We start from the raw sequence: 17,598 nt of genomic DNA, 5'->3' as shown, positions 1-17,598 counted from the left end.
TAAATTGATTCTACCCTGATGTGATTCTGTTAGAGGCATTGGAGGCAGACCTTCTCCTAAGGCTGTAGGTTATAAGGCAGAGTTGAAGTTTGTGTAACAAGAATTGTGAGGAAAGAAGTTAATGTTCACATAAACATCTGTCTCCTGTGTGCTTTCATCAGGCTGCAGAAAATTCCTCTGGTTTTATATTGCTCTTCTGAATGAGTTTTCAGCCTTGGACATCAGAAACCAGGGCTTTATTCCTAATGTTGTTGTGCTACAGCAGGCTCTGAAACAAGCACCACTTTCTTACCTTACTTGTGTATTTTTTATGTTGCTCTATTCATTAACTAAAAATGTAGTGAATAGGAAAGAACTCCCAAGTACAGCCAAACTGAAGGGTATGGTAAAGGAACTTAGCACATCTGCCATGTAAGTCTATTAAAAGAGAAGAACAAAACCTTGCTGCAAATAATTAAGTGGGAAGATCCCCCAAATTAACCACCTTGTCTATAATTTGAAAAGAAAGGAAATTAATTCTGTCTGTCTCATGCTATCTCCTCCAGCTCAAACATTATGAACAGTCCCCACATATGCATTGGAGAATTAGAAGGTAGTATTTTTAATGTTTCTATTGCATTGAATTTCAGATACCTTAAAGAACAATTTAAATACATTTTAAAATTGTAAAATTACATGAAAAATCTGTGTAGACTGTCATAATGATATCATTTGTTACATCTCTTGCAGCTGTGCAGGAAAAACAAAGTCAGAGAAGGTCGTTTTTGGGGAACCCATTGTCGATTTTGGATTTATACCAACACAGTCTCTATGGTCAATTTGGAGAGGATGGACCTGAACAATTAGCACATTACAGTTTAATTGAGCAGCTGAGTGGAGCTTCCAGTAAAGACAGCAAGACCAAGGAGAGCCCAAGTGTGAGTTACTGTAATTTTTATATTATTTCTCATTTTGTTCATTATTATTTTTATTTCCCTTTTGTTTTTTAACTCAGTCTGTTGATTGATTACTAAAACCAGGCAGACTTGAAAAAACAGCATGACCTGCAGAAGAGTAAAGATATGAATATTTTTAGAACAGAATGTTACATTTGAATGCTCACCTGTCACAGAATTAGACTTACAAAATTGACAAGTAGAGACAGGTTAGTGATTGTACTCCACCATTAGTGAGGAGTTGAAATTTAAAACTAGCAAGTAAATTCAGAATTTATCTTTTAAGGCTGCTCCTTCACATATAATGAGATAGTTTTTTATAGAACAACATGTATTAAATTACTTAAAACTCTGGAGAAGTATTCCTGAAAATTCAAATGAAATTATGCTATGGAAATCACGTATCTTCTGGTTTCTTTTGAGATCTTGGTGTCAGATTTGATGGTTTCAAACATTATTTTGATGAAGATCAGTCCTGATCTGATGGGTTGACCTTGGTGCTAAACAGAAACAAATTTGTTTTCTTCTCTTATTTCATGTGAATCCACTTCCTTTTCTGTGTCTAGAAGTATTGAACTGACATCACACAGTCTCAGCAGCCCTGAAGAGGAACTTTTCAACCTGTTGTTTTCCTCCTCTGTTCTCATGCCTCCTCCTGTCACCATCTCACTCCCTTCCCTCTCTCCTTTGATCTAAAAAGCCAGTTTCTCTGAAAGTAGAGACACCAATCATGATCCAGTGTAATCATTTTGATTCCATGTTCAGTGTGTTTCCTCAGCTCTTTTTAGGCACAAGCTCTTTCATTTATGGGTGTAGCACTCAGCACATTTTGGGAATGTAACACTATAAACAAAGGTGGTAGCAGAAAATAAGGAATAAGCTGCTGGTTTGAAATTTACTGGTGTAGTGCATAAATGAAAAAGAGTTTTTATCTCTTCCCAGACCCCAGTTTTCAGTTTCAGGAAATGACTGTGCCTTGCAACTTCAGAGGTGATTAACCAAAGTTAGAGTCTTAGAGCTTTCAGGAATCTGGGCCAAATATGCAGAAGGAATATGAAGAACAAAATGGCAGTACTCCTGTTTGTTTCAACTCTGTTTGCATCAAAGTCCTGCTTAACTGAATATTAAATTGACCAAAAACTTCAAAAGAAAAATCCTGAAATGTATGTGCCTCATTTTCCAATCAACACAATTTCATTAGTACCCAGAATATTATTCAGTTTTAATATATGTGGGTCATATTAGAAAGAACAATTTAAAATAATCTGACTTCATAGTTGGGAAGGGAAAAAACGGAAAAAGGGCAGCAGAAGGGTGTTAAAAAGGATATGTGCAGGAAAATAATTTGAGCATCCACTTAATTCCTCGTCTTGAACATCCAGAAATTCATAGCTTAATTATGTGTAGGAGATGAATTATATATGTGTGCATATATATATATATGAAAAAATACATAAAAATCAGTTCTGCCTTCTGAAAGCCAAGGTCTTTTGCTATTAACAGAGAAATTAGATTTGGTTCCAGTATAGAAAAGTGACTTAGAGTTGCATCTACTTTTAATTAATTAGTTTCATGTATTCCTTGTGTATGACATCTCTGCAGTGTGCCCAATCTGCCTCAAAACCTAAAGAAAGCCATTGAACAGACCTTAGGATCCTGTAAAATTCCATCCTTTAACCAAAAGGCATCAGGTGTAGCTCAGCCAGCACCAGTATTTTTCATGCATTATGTTGGGGAGCTCTTGAGCTTTCTTTTTAAGGGTCTGAAATAGCTCTCCAAACAGCATTGCCTCTCCCTGAACAGCAAAAGCTCACTAATGCACTAGAGATTTGCCTGTTAGTATTAAACTTTTCAGAATGGCAAATGAGAGGAAGTAACCATGAAAAGCAGCTTGCCCTGAGCTCCTTGTTTGAAACAATTTTTTGTTTCAAGCAAATCTTTTCTGAGCTGTAGTTTGTCCAACAGAAGAAGATCTTCAGTCTGTTTAAATCAGAGCTATGTGATCTGCAACATTGCCCACAAAAAGAGGGGGACAGCAGAGAGAGAGGCACTTATGGCCAACAAATTTTAAAAAAAAATCTAGGTGTATAAATTCTGGTGAGAGAATAATGCAGTTTTCATGCGTAATACTTGGTATTTTGAAAAAGGAAATGGTAAAGGCTTTGAATTTAATTCCCAAGTGGCATTTGTCAAGCCTTGGAAAAAAAAGCAAACAAAAGATGTGTGTCAAAAATGCATCATGATGGGCAAAATGAGTTTACAGTGCTTGTCTGAAGAGCAAGTGTGCTGAGACAGTCTCTGAGCCCAATTAAATTGGGCTGTACAGCTCAGGATGGCAGTGGTGCAGACTGGGGGCTCTAATGAGGCAGTCAGGAATCTCTCTTAGCCCAGACTTGTCATTTGATTTGTCTCCTTCCCAACCAATGCATTCACCAGCATTGCCAAAGTTTATACACAGCCAGTTTCATCAGCAAAAAAAGTACTCTAAAGGAGCTTCAGAGAAGAAACAACTGATGGGCCATTACTGTGATGAAGGGACACTGCAGGGACAGTTTAAGGAATCAAAAAGTGCTTTTAGACATTGAAAGGGAAAATTCTTACTCTCACAGTCTTAAACAGCATCCTGGTTAAATTCTCTTGGCATTAAGACCAATTTTACCTTATTTTTATTTTGACCTGAAAAACATATTCTGAAATTATGTTATCCTTTGGCACACTGCAGAATTTTGCATGAGAAAAGCAACTCACAATTTCAAAGAAAGGAATAAATTGCATTGAATCATCAGCAGAAAACTTTCACCTAAATTAACAACCATGGTGTATTTTCCTCATGTAGGATTTTCCAAACAAGAAACATTCATTTTTACATCTATCAAATGTATTCTTTTTATTTGAACAGGAACTTCTCTGGTTTAGTACAATATATGCAGCACCTGATCTGAAGTCCACTGCAGGCAGCCCATGGGAGACACCTTGTCAGTGAAACTTCACTGAGCCCTGCATGAAACAGCTGCTCCTTTCTTGCACTCTGGGAATGCCCTGAGCACTTTGCCAACATCATGTCTGTTATCTCGTTTATGCCGTGAAAAAATTATTTCACATTTCATCAGTTAATTTACTATTTAGACTTTAAAAGCTCAAGTGACTTTTTTCTTACAAGAATTCATACAACAGGAGGAATCTCCCTTCCCCAGGCCCATTGTTTAATATTAACATATTTTATCATCAAACAGGAACCATTTGGAGAAGTAACCGAGTTGGTCAAAGGTTTTATTACTTGATCATCCTTATTGTCCCGAAGAATTATGAGAAATATGATTACTTCTCTGTCCTTAACCAACCATCACATACTTTTACTCTGTAATACAGCCCTTCTTGCTCTCTTTTGTCCCTATTACTCAATTTAAGTCACCATCAAGGCTGGTTGGGATTTCAAGCATGAATTGAAAACTTTAAAGAAAAGATCCCTTATGGAAGGAATTGGTACCCATCAGAAGTTTCTAATTCGTCTTGATTTTCCCCAGTTGTGATGAGATACATAAGAAATCTGACATTTCTGGCACAGTTGCCTTGTTAATTGCATGGGCACTTGAACTGGAGGACTCGTGTAATGGGAGTTTTCTCTGTGCAATGTGAGTTGTGGCCACATCCACCACGGCAGGGTTTGGGTGTGTGGAACAGATGACCCATGAACAAGATCAAATCCTTGTGTCTGGAAATTCAAGTAGACATTAGAGAGAGCTGGCAAATACAGGCCAAGGAAAAATTAGAGATGTTACTGCTGTTTAGGCTGCGCTTGCAAATAGGGCTGACCTGGCGGCATTCCCAGATAAACTCACGGATTTTACAGCTGAGTAAGCTGATTGGGAGTTAATGCTGTATGATTGACCTGTTGTGCTCACATCCTCCTATTAGCAGAGAAAATACCCACGAAAGGACTGGGAACAAGACTAAGTCTGGTAATTGCACAACACTTGCCATCCTCCAGGATCTCTGAGCATTAAGCTGATAGCAGGGAGGGTGTTCCAGAATTACAGCCTCACTTAGAGCAGCCCAGACACCTCTGCAGGCTACACTAAACAAGAGTGAGAGGGAAATAAAGAAAGGCCTGAGCTGCTTCTCCTTGCATCTCATCTCCTACAGAGATCAGTAAGACCTGAGCTGGGGTATGAACTAGCAGCACACTGGGTACTTTGCACTGTTCACCTCTTTAGGCAGATTTTGGAGAATGTGCCAGAAAAGTTTATGTGCCTGATTTGGGTTCTTTGAGACCCTTTCTGAAGGTGCCTTGCTCTTTCTGAGAGAAGCTCTTCAGCTCTTGAATTAAGTCTCTTTTGAAAAGGACTCTCCATGTTTAAGTATCTGAAGTAATTTTGAGGAGACTATGTGCACTCTGCTTTCACAGATTTTTTTTTCCCATTATCAGATGTGCTTATGGAGGGATTCTGTTTATCACATGTGGAAAAGCCTAAGATAATGATTTCAGTCCAATTAGCTCTTGGGAAGAGCTGTATCCTAAGACTTTAAACTGGAAAGGAAGTATTGCCCTGCGGAGCTACTTTCTTCCTTTCCCCTGACCAGCAGATGCCTTATCCTGAATACCAGACTTTCAACCCAAAGTTAATAATATGAACATTGCCCCAAACTTTCCTCTGTGGGAAATATAATAAAACTCAGCTATTGTAGTTACCGTATTTGGGAGAGTGAAACCACATCTCAGGGCACACTCTGGTGAGCACTAAATAACTGCTTTCCTTTTACTTTCATGTAACATGAATACCTGCACCTGGGGCAGCCCTGGGTGATATTTTACTGGGCCAGCAGGATCTGTTTTGCTGTCTGAAAATTGGTGACAGCAACACCTGTGTAATGTTACAACCAGAAGAAAACAACAAATGCTCCTGATGGCCTCGGTCTCGGCTTGTTTTATACAATGTCTGTGTTACTGCAAATACAGAGTTTGAAGCAGCTCTTACAAATTATTATACCAGAAAGTAATGGAAGGTAGAAGAGGTCACTTGTCACTAAGAGAAATAATCTAATGGGCTGGATCAAATTCAGAAATTAGGTGATAGTAGGTTTCTGTGTACTAATTGCATAATTTAGTTTACTTCACATCAAGCACAGGAACCTCGCCTTCTCTTTGCTATTTTTCCTATGAGGCTTAAGAGAGAGGAAGATGATGAGGTGTGGAGGGAAATCAGCTTTATTTGCTTTCCTAGCCCTGATGAACCAAGGATATTGAGGAAATAACTGCTATTGTAGAATCTGTAGATGGGAAATAAGTCTGCAGTCTCATTCATCCATCTTTAGTGTTTTAAGATCATTGCTTTTCTTTCAAGTAAGGAATATCAAATCATTACATATGTTCAGAGAGGTGATCTAGTGATGTAAACATTTGGTGGTATTAATACTCATCACCACCATGTGAAGACCTCTGAGCTGCAATTTCCCAGTTTTGTCAAAATTGCCTCAGTAGGATTTTCCCACTGACAGGCTTGGGGCTGCAAGATTTCCTTTTTGTAATAGTTCTCAGATGAGTGATGCAATACTTGTGCCATCAAAGCAGGGACTGTCTGAGTAATTGCCTGAGTTTATGTAAAACCCATTGTCAGGGGAATTATATAGGAGTATTTGACAATGTAAGTGACAAAAACCACAGGAGCATGGTGTGATAAGAAAGTAGATTTGGCCACCCATGGGAATAATGCAAAATTAAACATACTTTTTCTAACCTAAAGTCTGATTTGCTCATGTTAAATTAGAAATAGGCTATGACATCTGCAGACATCAACAAATTACTTGTATCTGCATGTTTTTTCCCCTCCACAGGACAAGTTCACATTCTAAGATCTGCTTCCAAACCTTATATTCCCAATGAGGTCTTTATTGTTTCTAATACCTTGCCATCAAAGTTGCCCCCAAAAATAAAGTGAAGAGACAGCAAAACAAGCAATTTGAAGCCTAGCTAGGCAGTCTTCTGGGACCAAAGCCTCACTTGACACACATCACTTAAGAGAAATGTTGTGCAGTGTGGAAAAACGTCCTTACAGCCAGCCTGAGGAGCTGGCTTGGCAACAGTAAAAAGCTGCAGTTATGGGAGACTCATTTCTCTCCCTGTGCCTTCTAGGTGAAACTGCTGAGGTTTCTTATGCTGCTGAGAGTTTTAGTAAAAAATTATGCGATGGAGAGTGGTTCAGCAAGGAGGATGATAGCATTCTCTATAACTTCCTTAAGTTTTTAAAAAGCTTTGGCAAGAGAAAACATTTGGAATGCAGTGTCCATGAGAGAAAATAACTTTTTTAATGGTATGCAAGGGACATCTTTAGGGAAAAGACAACCCTAAAAAAAAAACCTCAAAGCTGAAGTAGTTCTGCTTCTAGCATTAATGGTCTCAGTAGTTTTAGTACTGTGCCACCAAAGCCATTCTGACTAGCCCTCCAGCTGGTGTAAAGGCCATTTTATGTTTGGTTGGTGTATTTATGGGGATGGGTAGGTGGCGACATTTTAACTCAAGTATCTTTTAGCACGTAGTTTTTAGAGTATTTGGGCATCAGTGAGGGACAGAAAGTCTTTGGCATAGGAGAGCAGGCTGTGTGGCATTTAAAACACATGGTGTGCACGGCTAGCAGGAGAATGGTTTGGATGTGAGTCTGAGAGAAGAAGTGGAGGGAGTGGGAAGAGAAAAGCCAAGGGCTTCAGGCACTGCTGGGCATGTAGGTGCAGTTCCAGTGCCTCTGGCACAGGGTCACCAAGTGCTGAACTCCCCAGCCACTCACAGCACCACTGATCTGTGCCTCTGTGCCTTGTCAGCTGCCAGGAGCAGATGTCTGGGCTTGTGATTTAAAGCAACTCACCAAGATGTCCTGTGGCCACAGCTGGAGCCTTGTGCCCACTGAACCCCTTTGGCACTGTAAGGGGGAGAGAACTTTACCCTTTCTGAGTGGAAAAACTTGATCACTGGAGCAGAAACCCCATATCCCACCTCAGCAAGCAATTTCAAATTACAGAGAGAAGCTTGTCTTTTCAGCATATGAGAGCTGCATAACCACATCACACGCTGGCCCAGATGTCACAGAAAGCCCTGCAGTTCATTTGCTGGAGTCCCTGAGGGTCAGCCCCAAGCTGCTCGTGGGCAAGTGCCCAGAGCAGCTGTGCAGAGTGTGGTAAGCAGGTTAGCAGGGTGTGGGTAAGACATCCAGTCCCTGCCCACCCTCCCTGCTCACTGCTGCAGACACATCCCCAGCACTCCAATGTCCATTTGCCTTTGTAACTGGAGATTACTTCTGGATTTCATAGGCACAGGGGCTCTTAGGTGTAAGTAGGAAGATCCTTTAGTCTAATAAGAGCCAAAAGTACATACAGAATAAAAGTATAATTTGCTAGTGGTTTCCCCGAGTGGGAAATGTTCTGGGCTGTTTTTCAGAGGTTTGACAGATGGAGCTGCTGTGATTTGCAGCATGGCCCAAAGTTCACTCATGTTTCTGCCATTTGTAACCAGGCATTTCTTCAGTCCCCCATCTTTGGAAATAAAGCTGCAGGTTTCATTTCTCTCACTGTGGAATAGGAATATTATAATAATACTGTGGGCCAAAATAGAATTCAGGATATATTAACAGCGACACATGATAAATATTAGTAAGCAGGTGAGATAGTGTAATTGTTGTAATGATATTAGTAATAAACAAAAAAGAAAAATAAATTGGATCCAATAAACATTGGATTGACTCAATGAAGATAAGAGCAGGAGGGCACAGAGGTGTATTCAGTGAGATGTTTGTTATCTAATGCTGGAAAGTATTTTGACTCCAAGAGGACCATGTGATTAGCAGAGTTAAATGAGATGAATAGCACTGTAAAATTTTTGTGAATTGTTTTTCCAGCTGAAGCTTGCCTTTCCCCATCTATAACAGTGATATATTTTGCATAAAGCACGCAAACATCACACAGATAAGGGTGGGAAATGACTGATATTTTGGTGTGAGAGTTCTGTACCAAGGAGAGTACATGAGGAATAAGTTACCCAGATGATGGTGGCAGGAATTGTGGCAATATTCTGAGAATGTGTTGGCAAATTATTTCTATTTTTAAGAGGACACATCTTCTTTCCATATGCACATGACAATAATATCCTAATCAATGTAGTATTTTATGTCAAATATTGACAAAAAACATATTGGAATAATTTTTTTGTGTTTATGCTTTGTTCCATTAGCTGTTTTCCTTTCCCAAAAGTGATCTGCCTTTTATTGAAATTAGAAGTTACATGAGATTTTGTGCAGTATGACACATGGACTCTCTCTTCTTAAGAAAAATATGGGTAAATATTTTTAGCAAGTTCAAACTTTCTACTTTATAGCAGGTCCCAAAGTGTAATATTTTATCTCTTACTATATTTTTAGGCCCAATACATATTTAAATTTAAGTCTTTTGCAGCATTCATATTAATTTAATGAAAAGTAATGTTTGTATTTGATAGGAGTAAAAAACATGGTATTTAGCAGATTTAGTAGCAATAAGTGACACAGGAGACTTTGGGAAGTTCACAAGATGTAGTTACATAATTCAGATGTCTAATTATCCTTCAGAAAGGCTAAGAGTGATACAAGTTTCCATAGCAGATGTCAGAGTCCTGGCAGCCTGAGCTGCTCATCAGTCCCTCAGGGACTGAGACACAACCTGATGGCTCTGCTCCCATTAGTGCCACCTTCTCTCAATTTCTCCATCCTTTGCCTCCTCATTAATAGAGGTCACTAAAAATTTTAACTGCTGTAAAAAATTGTAGCCTGAAGAACTTCTCTTAGCTACTCCAATGTTATTCACAGCAAATCAAACCCCGAGTGATTATTATCTGAAAAATTGCCAGTCAAACACTTTAAAGTGATTTTTCTGACATCCTATTACATATGCACATATCCTATGGGTTACTGAATGCTCCGTAAAGCAAACTGTAAAAAAAGGTCTCAGATGGTTTTGGGAGGATGAAGAATAAAGCAGAACTGGGTGGAAAAGAAGAAATTAAATACGAATAGGGTGTGTTGCTGTGGCTTATAAAATTAAAATGTTAGTTATGCAGTAATAGTTTATGATATTTCTTCTACCAAAAAAAAAAAGTTACCAGATTGGGAAACTTGTTGGTAACACATATAAGACAAAGAGCAGATTTGAAATGTAAAAGATTTTCAGACAGTGCCTGAAACTGAGGAGCAGAAGTAGCAGAGCAGACAGCACATGCTTGCTGGTTGCTCTTGCAAGAATTATTCTTCTCTGCATAGACTAAGAGGAGACTTTTTTTTATGGCCTCTAATCAGAAAAAATAAAGGTCATGGTTTCTTCAAGCTTCTTTTCTTAACGGCTGTGCCTAAAGACACTTCAGCTGCCCAGTTTTCAAGGGTGCTACAAATCTGTAGCTCTTGCTGATGTCTCTGACCAATTCTTGTTATTTGGATCCTGTGAAAATCATGGAGTTTATAGAGGGCTTGAAAATTGGTTTCGATATTCTCCCTGTAACTGGCAGAATTTTGGTCTGTAACATCCTGCTTCTGTGGGCAATGACATGGAACATCAGCAACATTTCCCCTGAGTTAAAAGGAAGGCCAAATACTGTGGATTTCTATTCTGGTCCTACTGTGCTCCCATTAAGATCATATCATAATGAAATTCTTCATATTTTAAAATCCATTTCTTTATTGCATTTTTCATAACATTAGTGCATGGGTAACTGGAAAAAGCCAAAACTTTCATTTGTATAATTTTACAGGATATTTTTCCTATCACTATCATAGGAACATCATCCTATCTTTTAATGTTTCCTAGAACCACTACAGCAAGCCAAGAGTGCAGAGGGCTCAGCATTTCTAACAGACCATTTCTGCAAATAAAATCCATGGTGAAAACAAGGAAGCTGTGTTATGACATCATTAGTGGCATGGTGTTGAAAACAGAGGCAGCAGAGCAAGCCAAGGACAGCAGCCACCATTTAGAAGCTGTGTGATGTGAGGGCTGGAGCCCTCCTGATTGACTGCTAAATACTAAATTGTCTTTGGAGCTTCTGTTTGTTTGTGGCAGCTTCATCACTTGCTGTGATGATGGGAGAAGATCAAGTGTCTGGCCGGGCAGGAAATTTAGGTATGAAGACATTTATCTTCTTGTCTTGTTCTACAAGGCAAATCCTGCTGGGTTTCTCCCTCCCATTCCACAGAAGCTGCCTGGCTGCCCAATTAGTGTGCTTGGGAAGAGGAGAGGGGGCTAAGGCTGATGTCACCCACAGGCGTCACACGCTCTGCTTTTAGCTCAGCGCTGTCCTTCTGTTCCTGTGAAAGTGCTGGGGAGCCCACTCTCTCTCCTCCACAGCCAAAAACTTCCATACAAAGCAGGGACTTGGGATTGCAGCTATCTCGTGCCATTCCTGGCAGAGATATCTGTGGGAAGTAGAACTTTTGCCTCCATATCCTGTTTCTCTGGTAGGCATGGAGCCTGGATGTCAAAGGATAGAAAAATCCAGGTTTATGAATGCGGCATGGTGTGGATAATTACCATTCATATTTATTCAGCAGGAGAAACCACTCATAGTCCATAGGCCCCAGGGCACAGAGCGTGAAGACAAATATCTCCACAGGTTCCATAGGCTCTGGACAGCACAAAACCCTGGGAGTTTTCACAGGGCACTCCAATAGGAATGAAATCACCAATGGCTCCAATTGATACATCAAAGCCTGCCTTGCTGCTGGTGGTGGCACTAGAATTTGCTAACCTGTGCTAAGCCAATTTTTTGACACAGTTGGGAGTTTAACAAACGTATTTCAAATGGTATTTTGGAGAAATCTCAAGCATGAGGGGAACTGGTCATGTTCTGTTCATTGCAGCAGATGGCATCACATTTGGTGTTTGTTAGCTTTGTTTGCAGCTCAATATTTTGTTTCTAGGGGAACTCAGTAAGTTAAATAATTTATTTTTCTAATGCATCAAGAGTCTGATCCAAACTGTACTAAAGTCAGTGGAAAACATTTGATTAACTACCACGTTCAGTGGATTAAATGCCAGGTTCTGTATGCTGAAGAATATTTCAGATGCTCCCTGGTAAGAACCTCTGTGAGGCCTCTGCCTTTCCACGGAGAAATTTTTGCCTGTAAATAAAAAAAATATTCAAATACATTCAAAAAGCTTAACAGAGAGGAGTGCAGGACTGTGGAGATAGGGGTGATGTTCTGGCTGAATGTCCAAATTGCTAAGCCTCTCTTGCTATTAAATTCCCCATTTTTTAAATAAAGAATATAAATAATACCTTCCAGCTGCATTTGGAATTTAATCTAGTACTGTTAGCAGGCTGCTTTGAGAGATTTGAAGGCCCCATAGCAGCACTAAGCAAATAATCATTATTACTTAATATTCTCATCAAGTATTCTTGCTCAAGATGGGATCTTGCATTGCAAGGGCTAGCCATAAACACATTGCTCCTGTGATGAGGAATTTTCCGAATATCAGAAGCAAATTCACACCCTGATCCTGTAAATAATTTTTGATGGGCAGAACTCCACCACCTACAGCAGTCCTGCTGTCCATACAGATTTCCTAACCATGCCTCTGCATGGAGCAAAGTTTTATTCCATTGTTACGAGTAGTTGAATCATGAATAATCTAAGATACTGCGGAAAGTAACAAAGTAACACATTAAAGAGTTTTTTTTTTATTATTCTAATAAATATTAAATGCCTGCTCATTTTCAGAATAAAACATTTTTTCAGATTATTCATTCACCAATAGGGCCTGGCAGCTGCTTTGTTCTGTATTTTCATCCTGATTTTCTGTTTGTATCATCTTTGGGCATTCAAAACGTGAGTGTGTGTTAACTGTACAGTGTGTCTGCATGAATTCCAGTTGTATTTTAGTCCTCCTAGTGGCCTATTATATTCACAATATTACAGTCTGTGGCTTAGGCATAGGAACGTGTTCTATATCACCCGTACATCGCTGTAGTTGCAGCATTGATACTGCAGTAACACTTCTGCATTGCTAAGGTCAATAAATCTCCTAAAGCATTTGTCCAACAGATCCAGCCGTGTGGCAGCTATCACTTCACACATTTGTCTTTCTCTACAGAAATTGCAGTGAAATCAGTGCAAAAAAAAAAAACCAAAAAAAAACCCCAAAAAAACACAGTAACTACTCTTCCCCTGCAGGAAGGCCACTGTGGGAGCAGGGGCCTATGCTGCTTCTTCACACCAAATTCCTTCTTCAGTCATACCCAACTGGGGTTTTCTCACGGCCAGACAAGGGGAGTCAGAACCCACAAAACCAAGGTTCCCAGTATATCTTTTCACTGTGCCTTCTTTCTCTGAAAAAGCCTCGAAAGCATTGCCAAAATCTCACCTCACAACCTAGGAAGAGCCTTTTGCAGCCCAGGTGGGCTCAGCACAGTTCAGGTCCTGTTAGATGCTTAACCTGAGCTTTGCTGCTATCCAGGGAGGTGGAAAGGCAAAGGTCTGTCCAGCACTTGTCCTTGAGTTTTCTGTTTCAAGGCTGTGCCCCTCACAGGGAGTTTGCAACCACTGATGCCTCCTGCCAGATCCCAGTGGGAGCCATTCTGTATGCCTGGCTGGGCCACCAAGAAGCAGAGAGCTCCTCATGACCAGAAACAGATGTACTCCTTTCTAAAAGATGAAGTAAACACATCTAAATCCATAAATTGCCTAGAATTCCCCTCGGATCACAGCCAGATGATATGCATGTTAATCAAAATGGATATCAGTGCTTTAATTCAGTGAGGAGGCAAGTTCAACATTTATAAATCTCCTGGCTGGAGGAGCTTCCATCTGCATCTGTAGCAGTGGTTGTCTTGGTGCCCAGCCTTGCTCTGCTTAATTGTGATTATTTCTAATAATTCTAATTCATAATTCTCCTAATAATAGAGAAACAGTGTTTCTTTTTGAGCATCCTTTAGAGTTAAAAAAAGGACACGAGCATTTCAGACATGAATTGCCTGTTCCCTGCACGTACCCCAGTGTGCATTTTGTACAAACAAAATGGTGTTTGAAGGGTGTGAATGGCTGGACCCAGAGTCAGGAGCAGCCAAAGAAAACTGCAGGGAAGGGAGCAAAGATCCCACATCCCAGTGGGTACCTCCTCATGCCCATTGCTGCCATCCCTTCAGCCACAGGCACCTGCAGCTCCCCAGGGATCCAGGAGCTCCAGCCACCAGGCCTGGGCTGGAAAACCTGTCCTCCAGCACATCTGAAACTCAGCCATGGATTTCTTAGCTTTTAAATTGCATTTTTAACCTGATTATCTTCCAAAAGGTTTTCTAAATTCTTGATTAATTTTTGGGTTGGCTGTTTAATGCAGTGTTTGGTTAACTAATTCATGTAGTTGGTTTTAATTATTGCCTTGCTATAAAATCATCCTAATAGAAGGTTGGGGGGGTTTTTGTTTTCTTTCCAGTAGAATAACAAGTTATTTTGTTATTCAAACAAGGCTTACTTCCTGCTGTTTTCAATAAGATTTTTAATAAATATGTAAATTTAAAAATTAATTTACTGCATACGTTTGGCAGCATGATTCTTGAACTGACAAAAGTTTGATGGATTGTAAAATTATCCTCCATAAAAATCATCAGTCACAGTAAACAGAATTTATCAGCCTCTGGTAATTCTACAGCTTTTTCTTCATCTTATCTCCTGTTAGGAACTCACTTAAAATTGATTATAATATAGTATGTTTCTAGAAATGTAATTCATTCATATATTAATTAGATTTTAGGTTAATATCCCATCATGGAATAGGACATGAGCCAACAGTGTTCTCCCGTTGTTGCAGAACTGCAGTAGAGAACCCTTGATTACTGTTCCCATGTGGTTTAACCACCAGGACTAATCACTAATCAAATTCAAACAACATAAAATGGAACATCCTTCATAGCATTTATTTTCTAGCTGACTTATACTATAGGCTTTTTATTGATACAACTTGCTGTACTGAAATGAACTAAAAATTGCAAGTGAGGATTTATCCTTCTACTTTAATTTGCTTCTGCAGCCTGTGCCTGAAACTCTGTCTTGGGTTTTTGTGCGTGTTGTGCTGCTGTCCCTGAAATACTCTGCCCTACAGCAGAGATAAAATGTTTGCATAAATGTAAAAGGTCCATGTAGATGACTGTACTTTTATGTAGGATTTGTTAGCAGATGAACTTAAAACACAGGTTTCCATCTGCAGTTCATGCTTTGCTTGAATCAGTGCTGAAACTCAACTCAAAACATCAGCTGGAGAGGTGGCAAGTGCAGTCATGCAACCAGTATCAGTATTTGCATCTACCCTGTCCCACTTTTCTCTGATGACAAAGGAACTTCTCTAGCCTCATTGCACAGAGTCAGAAAGCAGTGTGCATGTGGTTCAGGCTGCCACAGATTTGCTGGGAGGGCAGCTGGGCTCTCCCCTCTTCCCCTGCTCCTCCAGGAGCACTCACCCAGCCCAGCCCCAGCCCTAACCCTCTCGCAGGGAAGGGGTAGAGGAGGGCACACCTAGTGGGTTTTTTTCCTTAGTGCCTTTCAGAAGCCAGGTGTCACAGAAAGGGCAGTGGGTTTTGGTTAGAATCATTAGAGGTGAAAATCTCTGTTCTGTAGAGTTGATTAAAATCTGTAGTGGAAAAGGGAAATGTTTCAGCTTCAGGCTCGTAAAAAAAACTTTGTTCTTGGACTGGGGTTTAAACAAGCTAATTCAAAATTTTTTAACAATGAAGAAGACCCTGTTTTCAAATTCTAAAATGTTGACCTCTGTATTCCTGGTGAGAGCTTGGAAGAGCTCTAGCTCTGATGTGTGTGCACTGTGGACATGAAGGCTCCCTCTGCAGCAGCCGAGCATTGCAGTCACACACAGGGAAACTGATGGGTCTGGAAAGATTGTCTCTTCCCAAATTTCCTTCCTCCTCAGAGGCTAAAAGTAAAAAAAAGCCCTATTTGCTGTGGAACTTCGTTTAAACTACCTCCCTGAATCATTGTGAGAACTTGCAAGAAGGGACATTCCCTTTCCTTCCTCTGCAGGTCTCCCAGCAGGGATTCATGCTCACCGAACTCTCCCCCAGACAGCACAGCCTCCTTAATGCCCTCAGCAAGCCAGTCCTCATAGCTGGGAGAATTATTCCTACATGTTTTTGTCATCCTGCTGATTTCCTCTTGATCCTGCCACATTATCTTGCTTCTTCAGTGGTTGGCTCAATGATCTTAAAGGTCTTTTCCAACCTAAACAGTTCTGTTATTCCATTATTCTCTTTCTACTGCTTCTGTCTTTTTATCCACAGGTCAGCTGGATGGTCACAGGTCTATGAATCTAGTCCATTGCACAAAAGACAGGATTACTAGTGAGGAAAATTCTTACCCTTCCAATTACCTTTTGCAATACAGTCTTGGAGTGCAATTCCATTTTTCCAGTTCCATTATTGTGGGTGAACGACATACAGACATTACAGGCCAGGAGCTGAGGCATCACCAGAGATATGGGGGATAAGTGTCTTTGTAACTACCAAAATGAATTGTCTTATTCAAAAAAGCCAAAAGGGAAAGATGAAGACAGGTAAGCACACAGCTAATAATCAGGAACAGGAGTCTGAGAATAGTTCAGCCATACAGAAGAAATTACTCTGATTACTGAAAATGTCATTGAGATCATATGTTATATGAGTACAATCCTGCATTTACTGAGTTTGAGAGGATCTTTTTCTCATCAGTCAAATGGAAGATAGAATATGTACCTTTAAGAAATATATTTGGTACTGGATTTAAAAAAAAAAAAAAAAACAACTTCAAGCTGTACTTTTTTCCCCTTCTGGATGCAGGTTCAGGTCAGTGCAAGTATCCAAATTTAAAAAAAAAAATCAACCAAACCTCTATTCTAGGATAAAACTGTAGCCCTTTTTTTGTACAAAGCCCCTTATTTATTGAAGCAATCAGCCATACTTTTATCAAGGTAAGGCTAATTACTTTCATTCAGTAGGACAAACCTCTGTATATTTAAATTCCACAAGGTTGAAATACAGTCTGATGAAGACTGAAACAGTGAAGTTATGTAGGACTGCATAGTTCCAGTACCATTTGGTTATCACTGACAACATAACCCTTCATATAATTCTGTCAAGGCAGAGTGACCTTGACATTCAAATGGTTAAGTCAAGTTCAGTACCTTTGTCACCAGTCTTACCTTTCAGTATGATTTTTTTTCACTGCCATTTTTTTCAATCACTAGAAAATCAGAAAAATCTTGCTATTTAACTCCCTCTACAAGTAAAGCTAAAAGGATCTCTGAAAGTTAAGTGAATCCTATACATCTCTTGTTCATTTTCAGTCCATCAGGTTCTAAAAACTGAGCAACAGCTTCCTTTCTCACCATGGATATTTCTTCCTTAATGCCTTGTGGTGAGGTTCTGATTGCACTAAGCATTGCTTTTAGTGGGTAGATTCCCTCTGTGAGAAGGAAAATTGGTGATTCTGCCAACGTGAACAGAGTGAGGCTGTGCTTTGCCTTCTGGAGAAAGTACTGGTGTTTAATTGCTTTTCTTTTTAATACATTGCCTCAACACACTTGGCTGAGCACCAGCACCATTATCACTTTCTGAGGTATTACCACTTAGAATTGTATTTTCTTATTCCTTTTTTAATAAACTTTGTCCATGCAGAGT

At 39.8% G+C, this 17,598-nt stretch overlaps 1 protein-coding gene across 23 annotated transcripts in view; it reads left to right on the top strand.

The window, feature by feature from the left end:
- Window positions 1-17,598, top strand: part of NCKAP5 (NCK associated protein 5) — a 414,162-nt gene that overhangs the window by 388,799 nt on the left and 7,765 nt on the right. For all 23 annotated transcript variants that reach the window (XM_072931702.1, XM_072931703.1, XM_072931701.1 and 20 more), the window contains one exon: window positions 730-917. In XM_072931702.1, coding sequence (XP_072787803.1) covers window positions 730-917 — 188 coding nt within the window. The remainder of the gene's footprint in view (window positions 1-729; window positions 918-17,598) is intronic.

This window comes from Taeniopygia guttata, chromosome 7 (assembly GCF_048771995.1).
Source record: "Taeniopygia guttata chromosome 7, bTaeGut7.mat, whole genome shotgun sequence".
In the NCBI taxonomy this organism is placed as follows: Eukaryota; Metazoa; Chordata; class Aves; order Passeriformes; family Estrildidae; genus Taeniopygia; species Taeniopygia guttata.
Note: the sequence above shows the minus strand (reverse complement) of the source record. Positions and strands in the feature narration are given on the sequence as shown.